At 36.5% G+C, this 12,880-nt stretch overlaps 1 protein-coding gene across 1 annotated transcript in view; it reads left to right on the forward strand.

Annotated features, from left to right (window-relative positions):
* Positions 1-12,880, forward strand: part of mboat2a (membrane bound O-acyltransferase domain containing 2a) — a 71,808-nt gene that overhangs the window by 56,500 nt on the left and 2,428 nt on the right. Inside the window, exons 8-12 of the mRNA XM_056245633.1 lie at positions 1,341-1,533; positions 3,347-3,450; positions 10,430-10,494; positions 10,584-10,716; positions 12,062-12,213. Of these exons, the coding sequence (XP_056101608.1) occupies positions 1,341-1,533; positions 3,347-3,450; positions 10,430-10,494; positions 10,584-10,716; positions 12,062-12,213 (647 nt within the window). The remainder of the gene's footprint in view (positions 1-1,340; positions 1,534-3,346; positions 3,451-10,429; positions 10,495-10,583; positions 10,717-12,061; positions 12,214-12,880) is intronic.

Raw genomic sequence — 12,880 nt, forward strand, 5'->3', positions numbered from 1 at the left:
ACTGAAAATCTTTGTACCGTATGCTAAAAACATCCCTATTGGAGTGTCTTTATCTGTTGTCTTATGCAGTTTGTTTTTTCGTCATTTAAATCAATGAGAATCTTCTTGGACAGGAGCTCATATTACTCGGGCTTTGCTGAGGGGAGAGTTTGTTTTGACTGTAGTTCTGGAGATGAACATGCTTTTATATGCATTTCTTCCTTAGGAGCTTCACAATGGTTTTAGTTTAATGGATTTCTCCAGCAACACTTTTAAAACAACTCTCCAGTAAAAGCTTCAGACCTCATTGAATATCGTCAGTGATAGATGGTTTTCATTCTTAACAGACGAAGATCAATAAAAACATTTGTTGAATCAGTTCCGTTCACAAATGAATTTCCTGTCACACAGACTCTGCCGTATAATTCACCATCTAGCTCTTTCTGCTCTTCAATGATATGAGTTATAATTTTGTCATGATCGTGAAGAAACATCTTAAAGACTTGGGTACGAAAAACTATTGAACATTCACACTATATGGGGTAAGTTGTCACAATGAGACTGATGTTTATAGACACATAATAAAGAAAGAAAAATAAATATTATGTAAGGTTAAAAAGGGCCATTTCCTATAACACACTACAGCTCATATGTTAGTTACGTCAGTTAGATTTTTTTTTTAAAGAAATTATTACATGATCCATCATCAACAGTGATAGTAAAGACATTTGTTACAAAAGATTTCTATTTCAAATAAATACTATTTAAAAAAAAAAAAGATTCATCAAAGAATCCTGAAAAATTCCACAAAAAGTAGCACAACCGTTTTCAACATTGATAAAAAAAATCAATATTTCTTGAGCACCAAATAAGCATAGAATGGTTTCTGAAGAATCATGTGACACTGACGATTGAAAACAAATCTTTGCCATCACAGGATTTAAAAAAAAAAATATATTTAAAAAGAAAACGGTTATTATAAATTGTAATAATATTTTAGAATATTACTGTTATTTACTGTATTTTTAATCAAACAAATGGTGCCTTGGTGAGCATAAGAGTGAGCATAAACATTTAAAAACATGAACAATCTTACTAACCCCAAACTTTTTGAGTCAAGTCAACTTCATTTATATAGCGCTTTTAACAATGGATTGCTTCAAAGCAGCTTTACAGAGATAAACATATAATTTAATGAACAGTAGTGTATCTGTATTTAAAATGCGATACTCTTTTCAATGGCTTTTTAAACTATGTAAACTACTGTGGCACAACTTTGGCACTATTCAAGGGCTTTTTGAGGACAGTTTCATAGATTGTAGTGTCCTGACTCTCTGCAATGGTTTGTTTTGTTCTTCTAGCGGGATGTGATCCAGAAACTGTGCACCTGTGTTCTGTCCCTAATGGTTTATTTGGTGATCTACACCGCCTGCCCTACAGATCGTGTCATCGATGACACCTTCATGGCCTCTAACCCCTTCTACGTCCAGGTCTTGTACCTCTACATCTCCATGTTGGCTTTACGCCCCAAGTACTACTTTGTATGGACGTTAGGTGAGTAGGACAGATGGGCAATGTGCTCTTCTTATGTATATATAATTAAAAAAATATACTTTTAATGAGGTCATGTGACAACAGTGGTTTGTTTAATGAGGTCATAGGACAACATTACTGTTATAATATGACTATTTTATTGTTGCATAATGCAGACTTTTTCTCATTTTAAAACAAACCGTATAAACGTATATTGTATACCAGTGGTTCTCAACCTCTCCTGCAGGGACCCCCTGACACACCATGTTTCTGTTTTAACCCTGAAATGGCACACCTGATTCAATTAATTGAAGGCTTAATGAGTAGTTGACTAATTGATCAATTAACTAATTCCTACTTCCTACTCTAATAATGACTCATTAAGCCTTTAATTAATTGAATCAGGTGTGCCATTTCAGGGTTAAAACAGAAACATGGTGTGTCAGGGGGTCCCTGCAGGAGAGGTTGAGAACCACTGTTGTATACAATCCAGCATGTCTAGTAATGGACTAGACCATGTTCAAGGCAGCGTCATACTGCCCTCTTGTGTTCGTAAAGGGTGTTTTTTCTGAATTGTTGCCTTGTTTCTAATTGGATAATTCATTCACATTGTCAGTTTTTGGGATTGATAATTGCATTTATTTGTAGGTGTAAGTCTCAAAATGTCCCGTTCACTCAGCAACTTAGAGAATACTATCTGAATGAACGTGCAAAGGGAGTCGAGCCTGCATCTGCATTAAGGACTCAAACACTACGGTTGTGTGTGAGTCCTTAATGTGGTTACGTTCACACACAGGTCAGTTATTTACAGGAGTGACAATCGCATTCTATAACCGAATTCACACCCTGTACATTTTCAGGACTCTCAACCTCATTCCCGAAAAACCCACGCTGTGTGAACGGAACCAGACTGGACGACTACTGGTCCGTCACGTTGTACAGTGCGAGAGCTGCTCTGAGCTGCACAAACGCATCCCTGATAGCACACGTACATCACAGAGACGTCTATTTGATGTGTGTGTTTACATCTGGAAGACGTATTTTTTTTAGAGTGTTTGCTCATCTGCAATCCCAGATAGCACAAGTGTATTTGATTTGATGTTTACATCTGGAAGACGTATTTTTAAGAGTGTTTGCTCATCTAAAATACGTCTATAGGACGTTTCCTGTCAGATGTCAAATAGACGTTTAGAAGATGTCTTTAAGATGTAATGATTTAGAATGTATGTTAAACTGACATCTTAAAGATGTCTATCAGATGTTAGTAAACAGATGCTTTCCAGATGAAGTGATCTTTAACAGACATCTTGCAGACGTACGTGGGCTATATTTCTACCATGTGTGGTTTCGGTAACTTACAGTGATGGAGATATAAGCTGTGTCATTTGAAGGTTTTATATCCAGTCACTGTTCTCCACCAGAGCTGCTCCCGTCTCTTCTGTGCTCTTCACGCATCTCAAATGCTCTTCTCTCAACCCAGATATAAAAGCTGCTTTCGGATGAAGATTTGACAGATGAATTCGCAGCTCGATTGGACTTGTCGTGTCAAAATTGATAAGACTTTTCAGTTTTATGGACGTTACGGGTAAGAGAATACGGGCTTGACTCACATTGCAAGTTCGTACTGACAGTATTCGAGACGCTACTGAAAGTTCCTGTTTGAACGGGACATATCGAGACTCACACCTGTAAGTAAATGTGGTTTTCAATCCTAAAAACTGACAGTGTGAACGTAGCCTACAGGACTGACAACCAAATTCTGCTGCTTTGTGAACCAAAGCACTATCTTCCCTTAGAGATGATCTTTTTACTAAATTCTTTCACTCTTTTACAGCCGATGCCATCAACAATGCAGCTGGCTTTGGATTTAATGGATATAACACAGATGGCACCCCAAGATGGGACAGAATATCGAATTTAAGAATACTTCACATTGAGGTACGAGACTGACAAAACATGCTATATCTAGGGGTGTAACAAAACCCTCATGTCACGATTCTATACGATATTATTGCGATACTCCAAAGACATATGATATAAAAGGTTAACAAAAAAAGTACTGTTGATTTAAAATTCTAAATTTGGTATTACATTGTGGGTGTAAATGAATAGACTTGGACTTTGTGCTAGTAACATAATGCACAGGACAATGGTGACACCAGAATAACAATATTCATGATCTGAAGCTGAAAATACAGAATTATTTTAGACCAATATGCTTGCATTGACTAGACATATTTAAAATAATGTAGGCCTCTTTTTACTGGTAACGTAAGACATTTGGCATTATCAGGACCCAGAGACAGGGGCGTCGCACCCGTGGGGGATGTGGGTGTTTTAACACCCACACTTTTCCTGGTGAGAGGGTTCAACACCCGCACTTTTTCTGCAGTTTTTCCGCAGTTTTGCAGAAACGCCTCACTACAGTCGCTCCTCCGTTTCTCTGGCTGCTCTGTGTGTGCGCTTGCAGCGGCTCCTCCTCTCCCCCTCCCTCTCGAACATGACACCGGCTTTGAGTGTGACCGGCTGATGATTGGCTGTTCTGCCTTAAGTCCCGCCTCTCTTGGTGTGTTAGAGATTTATCAGTCAGCTCGTGCTGAGGAGGCGGGAACTTATGGTTATGTTTATTTACATCTCCCTTTTAAAGGTACTTTGAATGAGTGTTTATGCTTTCGAGGTTTTTAAATAAGCTTGATATGTGTTTGGGAAGATCTTATGTTTATGTTTTGTTGACATGTCGAGTGTTTTCGGTATTATATTTCGTTTTTTAGACTAAACAGCACAAGACTTTAAGTAGGCATTCTGTTTGTGCTGCGTGATTTAACCCTCTGGGGACCAGAAACGCGCCCGCGCGTTTTGCCGTTTTTTTTTCACATAGCAGAAAAATAGACTTAAAATACTCTGTTGATTTTGATCGTACATATAAGTGTTATACATCAATCGATCTTGTTAATTGTCTATTATTTTTCTGTATACTCACAATAAAAACAAAGTTTTGTGCTTTTTGTCAAATAAAGAAAAATAAACATGATGCGAGTTTTGCCTTCTCTCTGTCAGTGCAGTCCATTCTGAAACACGTCCGAAAAATTAACTCTAACTCTGCAAATACTTGTCATACAGGCACGAGAGATTTTTCTTTATGAAGCTTGAATTCTCTTCTTTTCAATGATGTAATTTATATAAAAAACAAATATTCTCAGTTTATGTAATCTGTACGAAAAGAGAGTGCTGTCAGATTTTTTTTCCCCAGCTCATTACACTTCATTACGCGTTAATCTGACACGCCCACGGAGGCCGCGCGCTATTCAAACGCAAATGTGAGGCAAGCCATGACAACGCCCACATCAGCCGTTCCACCGCGGCGGTAAAATTTGGGGTGTATTTTCTGCCTTTTACCGCCAAGAGGCGCTACAATCATAGACTCTGAAAAGTGTTTGTTTATTCTCTCTAATGCGTAATCTGCTGCCGCACCGCACTGATTCAGAGCGATTGAAAGCTGGTAGCAGATGAATTCAACAAGTGAAACGTATAGTTAAAATAATTCATAATCACAATACTGAAATTAGGCTACTGAAATGAAATTGAATAAATAATGAAAAAGTAAAACATTGCAATAAAAACATTTACAGACGTACAGACGATAGCTCAGAGGTTAACGCAACAACACGAGCTTCGAGGAGCTTCAATCGACTCGAGATCGAATCTCAATGTAGCATACATGTTGTTAACCGATGTTGGCCAACAGCGTTTATATTTAACCTTCTTGATGCTTAAATAGCTAACTGTTTATAACTGTTTACTTATTTAAAGTCAAGAGTTTTGTTTAATTATTATTACAACATAAATTTGCTACATTCCTGTAGAACCGCAGCCGCTGCACAAACGACAAAAACTGATGAAGGAAGATTGTCAGCCGATTGCATCAGAAAATGAAAATGAAGAAGCTCGTCTTTAGTCTGCTAAATTATTGTGTAATGTAAAAGGAAGAAGCTCGTCTTTAGTCTGCTAAATTATTGTGTAATGTAAAAGAACACTAAAATTACTTAAGTTTGAAACCAAGTTCGAACATTTCAAGGTTTAAATAAAGTGTCGGGACAGTTTTTTTAATTTAAAACAGGGTTGCATCGGGTTTAGAGTTTATTTCTTTTGCGATGCAAAATAAGAAACACTAGGCTAATCTTATTCTTGCGACATTTTAAATTTGTATTGCCAAAGAAATGACAGCTATATTAAACAATTAAAACAGTAGGCCTACAAAACGAAAATTGTCCAAAGCAACATAATTAAATTAAAACATGCGTTTTTCTTTGCCTCTCTCGCGCTGAATCTCTTTTTAACAAGTTTATTTAGTCTCCCTCGCTCTCCATATGAAAGAGGAACATTAACACCTATGCCTATTGTCCTGCGCGCTCGATACAGCACTGAACTGTCCCTCCAACCCCCCACAGGCTATCGGAGTCTGAGGCTGACTTAACACAAAGAGAAGTCGCAATTCACACTTAAATCGCAATTCTAGACAGTGTTGATAATGAAGGAATTAAATGATTTAGTTACATGTAGCCTAGTGATATTTCTATCATAAAAGTTTATTACTAAATATTTCATTATTTCAGTAATTGATGAAATAAAACTGGTTTGGGCCAGCTTTTTCCAAGCAAAACTAAATATAATCTGAAAAAAACGCATGTTAATTTGTTTTCATGAACAAAATGTTCAACTCAATATTAAAGTCTACATGGATCTTTGGATCCTTTCAACCAGGCATGCAATTTGTGAATTAAGTTTTTTATTTTTTATTTTTTTATTCAAATAAATATCGAACCACGGTGCTTTGTGGTAATGCTGCTAAATTAAATAACATGTATTGAATAATTATGAACTTAAATGAAACAATATCGCAACATTTCGACAAATACATTATTTGATCTGTTTTTACATTTTAATTCAGGGCGATTTAGCCTGCTACATTTAATTAGAGCGAGATTTTCACCCTTGTCATTTTCTCATTGGGAAGCGCTTACAGGCTACATGTTTGAGTACATCCTCTGTACCTCTCGTTTTCATATGGATTACATAATCAGATAACATTTATTAGCCAGAATATTTAGACATTTAAAGGCTTTAGACAGAGCCGATTTCTTATAGTGACTGAGCTGAAGTGGCTTCGGTTCATTTTTGTGACGCGCAGTTCCCGGAGACAGAGACGACAGATAAACTGTTTTTGTCGTTAGCAAAAGTTCGAATAAAACCCGACTTTAGAAAAATGCATAGGGCCACTCGGCGTGGTCTGCCAAAACACTTAATTATAAACTTCAATATTTCATTCAAAATAATCTCAACACGCTTTGTAAAATTTTGAAAAGCCGTGCATGCATTAAGGCCACTTGAACTAATGAACAACTGAAACGCTGGTTTTGATTTTATTGTTTGTCGTTGTTTAAACGTGCTTGTTGCATATCTCTATTTTATATTTGATATGGTCTATTGGTGAAGTAGCCTATAGCATTGATTACTGTGGAGGGAGGGGTGTGGGGATTCAAATAATTCAGCAGAAGCAGGGATGTTTAGACCAGAAGGAAATCCCCGTCCCCTCTGGCAAATCACACTTTACTTAAAACCATGTTTTTAAAAACTCTAGGTTGTAGGGAATCAAAATAATAATAATAATAATAGGCCTAATAAAAAAAATATATATATATATAGGCTATATATGTAAAATTACTTTTTTTACAGAACTGCTTTTGAAATTACGATTGGTAGCCTCGTACGATTGGTACAGATGCAACGTCGTTGTGTTCGATACTATTGTTCCTAGTGTAAAATGGAAATGCATGGTAATTTTATTTTATAAATATAACCAAAAAACTGTATGGCGTAACAGAGTTTTAGAGCTAGACAAATCTCTCTGCATTAATAAATATAAAATTTGCAGTAGACCATGTTTGATCGGGATTTGAACCCGTGTCATCTTGATGATGAATCGTAAGTTCTACCGCTCGGCTATTAATTTCCTCACTGAGAAATGCCCAAACGTTTGTTTCTCACATGAGCGAGAAAACGTTTTGTCGTTAGCCTGTGTGAGTGTAGGCCTACTTTAGCCTACCTACATGAATAAAAGTAGACCTTTTACAGTTTTAAAAGATGATATCTTATCTGTATGACCAACAATTACGCAGTAAGTTCTTTTAGCTGTTATGAGAAAAATAAATCCAAATGAACGCGCCGCCGCGTTTGTCAAACTCTAATTCAACATGCCAGAATAAAGCCAGATTTTAGAATAATGCATAGCCACTCGGCGTGGTGTGCCAAAATACCCTAATTATAAACTTCAATATTTCATTCAAAACCATCTCAAAACGCTTTGTGACATTTTAAAAAGCCGTGAATGTATTAAGGCCACTGGAACCAGGATCGTAACTGAAACGCGCTGCATGTCTCAATACAGGAGCGCTGGTTCAGATTGTATTGTTTGTTGTTTAAACGTGCATGTTGCATATTTAAAAATATTTGTTTAAAAATAAATGTTTGTTGTAGGCTTATTTGTAAATTACCATAACTTGTAGAATTTCATCCTTACTGTTGTTAATTGACATTAGCCCCACTTACGTTTTGATAAATGTCCCTTTGCGCCACCTGGCGGTCATTTCGCGAGCGACTTTGAAATGCGACTGGTTTATTTTTATTGTATTGGTCTACTTTAAAAAATAATACTTTATAAGACATTTATGGGAAAAGACTATTTTCTTTTCAAGATGTTTCCAACTGTAACTTTGAACCAATTCTGTAGAATGGCCCATATAGCATTTGACCAGGATTTGTTTCCAGGTATGAATAAAAATGTGATTCTGCCTTTCATTTATATTTTGATTGTTTGTATATATATATATATATATATATGTGTGTTTGTGTGTGTGTGTGTGTGTGTGTGTATATATATATATATACACATGTAGGTTATATATATATACAAGAAAGAATGCAATGACAAAATATATATATATATATATATATACATGTAGGCTATATATATATATACAAGAAAGAATGCAATGACAATATATATATATATATATATATATATATATATATATATATATATATATATATTGTCCTTACATTCTTTCTTGTGTGACACCCCTGAATGAAAGGCTCATTATTATGCAGGGTCACTGTCTGAGAACCACTTAATTATTCATGATAGGGGTTGGGCCGTTCCGCCCATCCGCATATTGCCTTGGCAAACAAAAAAATGTTTTTCACAATTTAAAACAATCTATTGTTTTATGTGAATGATTAGGAAGGATGATTTTCAGATCATTTTGAAGCAAAAACTCTAGGCAACAACGTACATTAGTCAAAAGTCTTGTGGACTCATATTTAGTATGTTTTTTGTGTCCTTATTTCAAAAACTTTATTTTTTAGTTTTTTCAATAACCACGCATAAACAATATTCTCTCAAAAATACAAACATGTACATACATGTTGCTCACACATTATGGTAGACCTGTTTGTGCTAAATAGAGTTTAATTTCACCTGTGCCATTAATATGTTTATAAGCAACTGAAAAAAGCACAAATGTCAGAGCATGTCAAAACATCCAAAGGGCCCCAAAAACACTCTGGTCCCCAGAGGGTTAAAGTCCCTGTAAAGGCAATTCTAAAAAAAAATTCTAAACCCATTATAAATGTTAGACATGTATTGCTAAAACATATTACAAAGACTGTGAACTGTGAATTACTGAATTGTGGAGTTAGACCGTTTAACAGTTTTTCACCATTGCTATTTTCCGGATTTTTTGGGCGGGGCTAAAACGGGGCTCGATGACGCACTGGAGCCCCTGAGCTCCTGGACACGCCCCTACTTGATGACGCACTGAGGCCACTCAATCGCGACTTACTGTCAGTACAAACTACAGTTTGCCAGCTAGCTATGCCTTCGACACGGAAATGCGTAGGCTACTACCTGGATGCGATCATGTACAAAACAGATCGGTGTCTTTATTTAAATTTCCTAAAAACGATCACATCAAGAAGAGAAGAGATGGATTAATTTTGTGAAGAGCCAACCTTGATGGAGAGCTGAGGATCAACACCAACACCCGCCTCTGTAGCGATCATTTTACACGGGATAGTTTTATAAACTTTCGTCGGAGACAACTGGGATTCACTGATAATCCGCTGTTACTGGTGAATGGGGCCGAACCGACTATCTCCCGCCTCGGCCTTCATCTCCCCGTCCCGAAAGCAGTATCACAAATATCACCGTCGGCAGCTTTCCCGCGAGTGGGCGTGGTTTCAGCGCAGACAGTGGACACGCCCCCAGCGTTTGAGAGCAGAGAATACTGCTCATTTTTTCAAGATTTTGATAGCTTATTTTATGTACTTGCCGGCTTTTTTTATCATTCAAATTTGTCTGGGTGGCTAATAACACATTTTTCTGTGGTGTGACAAACTCAGAACACATACTTAATTTTGACTTTACAGGGACTTTAAAGAAAAGTGCGCACTTTGCTCACGCGATCAGCATGGTGTTGATCTGGTGTTTTCTCCAAAATAAAAGCTCAAGTGTTTATTTCTTGCAAGTGGGAAATTAGGACAAAAGTATTGTAATTTTCCTATTCTATACTTTTGAAATATTAATTTTAATTTATACTGTAGCATACATTTATAGGCTATATGGATTTTCAATCATAGGAATAATTATAAATCATTATTATATTATTATAATAAATGTTTGGCATTCTAAAACACCAGTGATAATGTAATGTAGACTGAGACTCTATATCATAACTAAATATTTTGTATTGCGATATATATCGTGACATGATATATTGTAACAGCCCTAACTACTTCCACGTTGGTCTTCTCACTCGACCTGAACCCTAATATATCATCTTTTTCCTTATGTCCTCAACAGTTTGCCACCAGCTTCAAGATGTTCTTGGATAACTGGAACATTCAGACAGCCCTTTGGTTAAAAAGGTGAATGCTTGCAAAACAGAAGAATCTTGACTGAGCTTGTCTTCTTCCTGAAATCTTAGAAACAAGCTTTTGTTGTTTTGTCTCCGCAGGGTGTGTTATGAGCGCTGCCCGTACAATCCCACCGCGGCCACATTCCTCCTCTCAGCCATCTGGCACGGACTTTACCCGGGGTATTACCTGACCTTTGTCACGGGCATTGCTGTAACAATGGCTGCAAGGGCAGTGAGTATTCTTTACATGAGATGGGCTGTCAAAACAAGGTCGAAAGTCAGAAATATATCACAAAGGTTTTATCTGATGAATACTTGGAATGCAGCTTATATTTTTTGGGAGCTGTTTTGATGGAAAAATACTGTTACATTTGAATAAATTGGATGTTGGTTTTCTCCAATAATGAAGGAGAGGCATGCATGGGCCGCAAAAAGACTACGCACTCAGTCAGGGTTATTATTCATCTAGTCATGTGCTGCATAAAACTACGATTCCTCTGTCACACTGTAATGATCAAGCAAGGCCTCTCCAACTAAAGAAAAAAGTAGGTCACATACTTGCAGTAGTCCATCTTAAAATGCTACTCTGAATATAAAGTCTTCAGCCCGCCGCGGCATTGCCTGCATGATACACTGTTAACTCCAGAGCCGTTATCACTTCTTAAACTCAAAACCATTACTGCGCTTACTGTACATGAATACGAATATTCTTACGTTGATCAGAATTTGGGCTGTTTGGTATTTGTATATTCTGAATATGTACTGAAATCTACTTTCATAACCCATCTAAACAAATATTCCAGTTTCTAGACATATGAATACGACTAAATATGAATATTGCAATTAAATATTATTACAATTTAAAATAACTCTTTTCTATTTGAATATATTTTAAATGGCAATTCATTTCTGTGATCAAAGCTGAATTTTCAGCATCATTACTTTAGTCTTCAGAGTCACATGATCCTTCAGAAATCATTCTAATATGATGATTTCAATGTTGAAAACTGTTGTGCTACATAGTTTGTTTGTGCAAGCCATGATATATATATATATATATATATATTTTATCAATAAGTTCAAATGAACAGCATTTATTTAGAATATGTAAATGATAATTAAATGCATCCTTGCTGGACAAAATTATTTTTTTATTTATTTATGTAAATTCTGTGTCAAGTAAATACCTTATTCAGATCCACCATTCATTTATATCTGAACATGTCAAAATGAAAGGGATTATGGGTGCTACATAATTATACAGTCAGTTGTAAAATATTAAACAATAAAATAAACATCTTTGGAATTAATATCTTTCCTCAAAAAGAAAAAAAAAAGAACAAACCAATAAATCAAGAAAAGAAGGCATGCCAGTACGTATGGAATATTCTAATTACATGTGTACAGAAATATTCCAATATCTTTAATGCCTTTAAACTTTTTTGATTGAAGACTTGATTGAAGACAAAAAAAATGATAATTTATGTTTTAAATGTTTTAAAGGATCATTGGTTTTTAGTCCTCATTATATCTTTTAAACATTTTAAAGTTACTCTATTTCCTCTTTTTTTTTTCAGGTAAGACACAATGTGAGGCAACACTTCCTGGGCTCAGACACACTCAAGCTCATCTATGACGTGATCACGTGGTTCAGCACGCAGATCGCCATTTGTTACACTGTTGTGCCATTTGTACTGCTGGCAGTAGGGCCTTCACTAAAGTTTTATAGGTCAGTAATGCATTTGCACCAGTATGTGAGCACTCCAGGGCAGGTCCTGATGTCTCCGACCCCTGCCGTTAAAGATTCACCTCGTCTGACTGATAAGCAATATGCAACAGGCTCTTCCTGTTTGTTTAGGAGTGAGCTTTGGTGATAAATCATTAATAAAGAAGTGAAATGCTTTAAAGAAGTTAGGGAGTCATTGTAAACCCAACTAACCCAAGAGTTATTAGCGGAAGACATGAAGCTGACAGGTAAAAATGAGAGGCTGATTTTATCTCTTGCTCCATTCATTAGATGGCTTTAAAGGCCAGAGTCTGGTGACACTTTATGAGCTAGCGGAAGACCGTGTATTTCACAGCTTCTGCTGAGATAAATTAAATCTATGATGGTCATTTGCTGGAGCAGGGCTGTTAAATGAGTCTGCCTGAAGAACACATAAAGCATTTTCATTAAAGAGCCAGAATTAGGTCAAGAGATTGGTGACTGGCCACTGCAGATCAGATTGAAGGCTGTGGGAGATCAGCCCAGAAAGTTGTAAATTATGTCGAGGAGATGGGGAGCTCAGTTCATCTCAGTGACAACAACACTGGGAAATCCAAGATCCTATTGGAAAGTAATGTAGCCGACTGCATAAAGATCGGAGGCCTCGTGCATAAAGCTTAATTTCATCTTA

This window comes from Rhinichthys klamathensis, unplaced genomic scaffold (genome assembly GCF_029890125.1).
Source record: "Rhinichthys klamathensis goyatoka isolate OS25496 unplaced genomic scaffold, OSU_Roscu_1.1 h1tg000032l_1, whole genome shotgun sequence".
In the NCBI taxonomy this organism is placed as follows: Eukaryota; Metazoa; Chordata; class Actinopteri; order Cypriniformes; family Leuciscidae; genus Rhinichthys; species Rhinichthys klamathensis.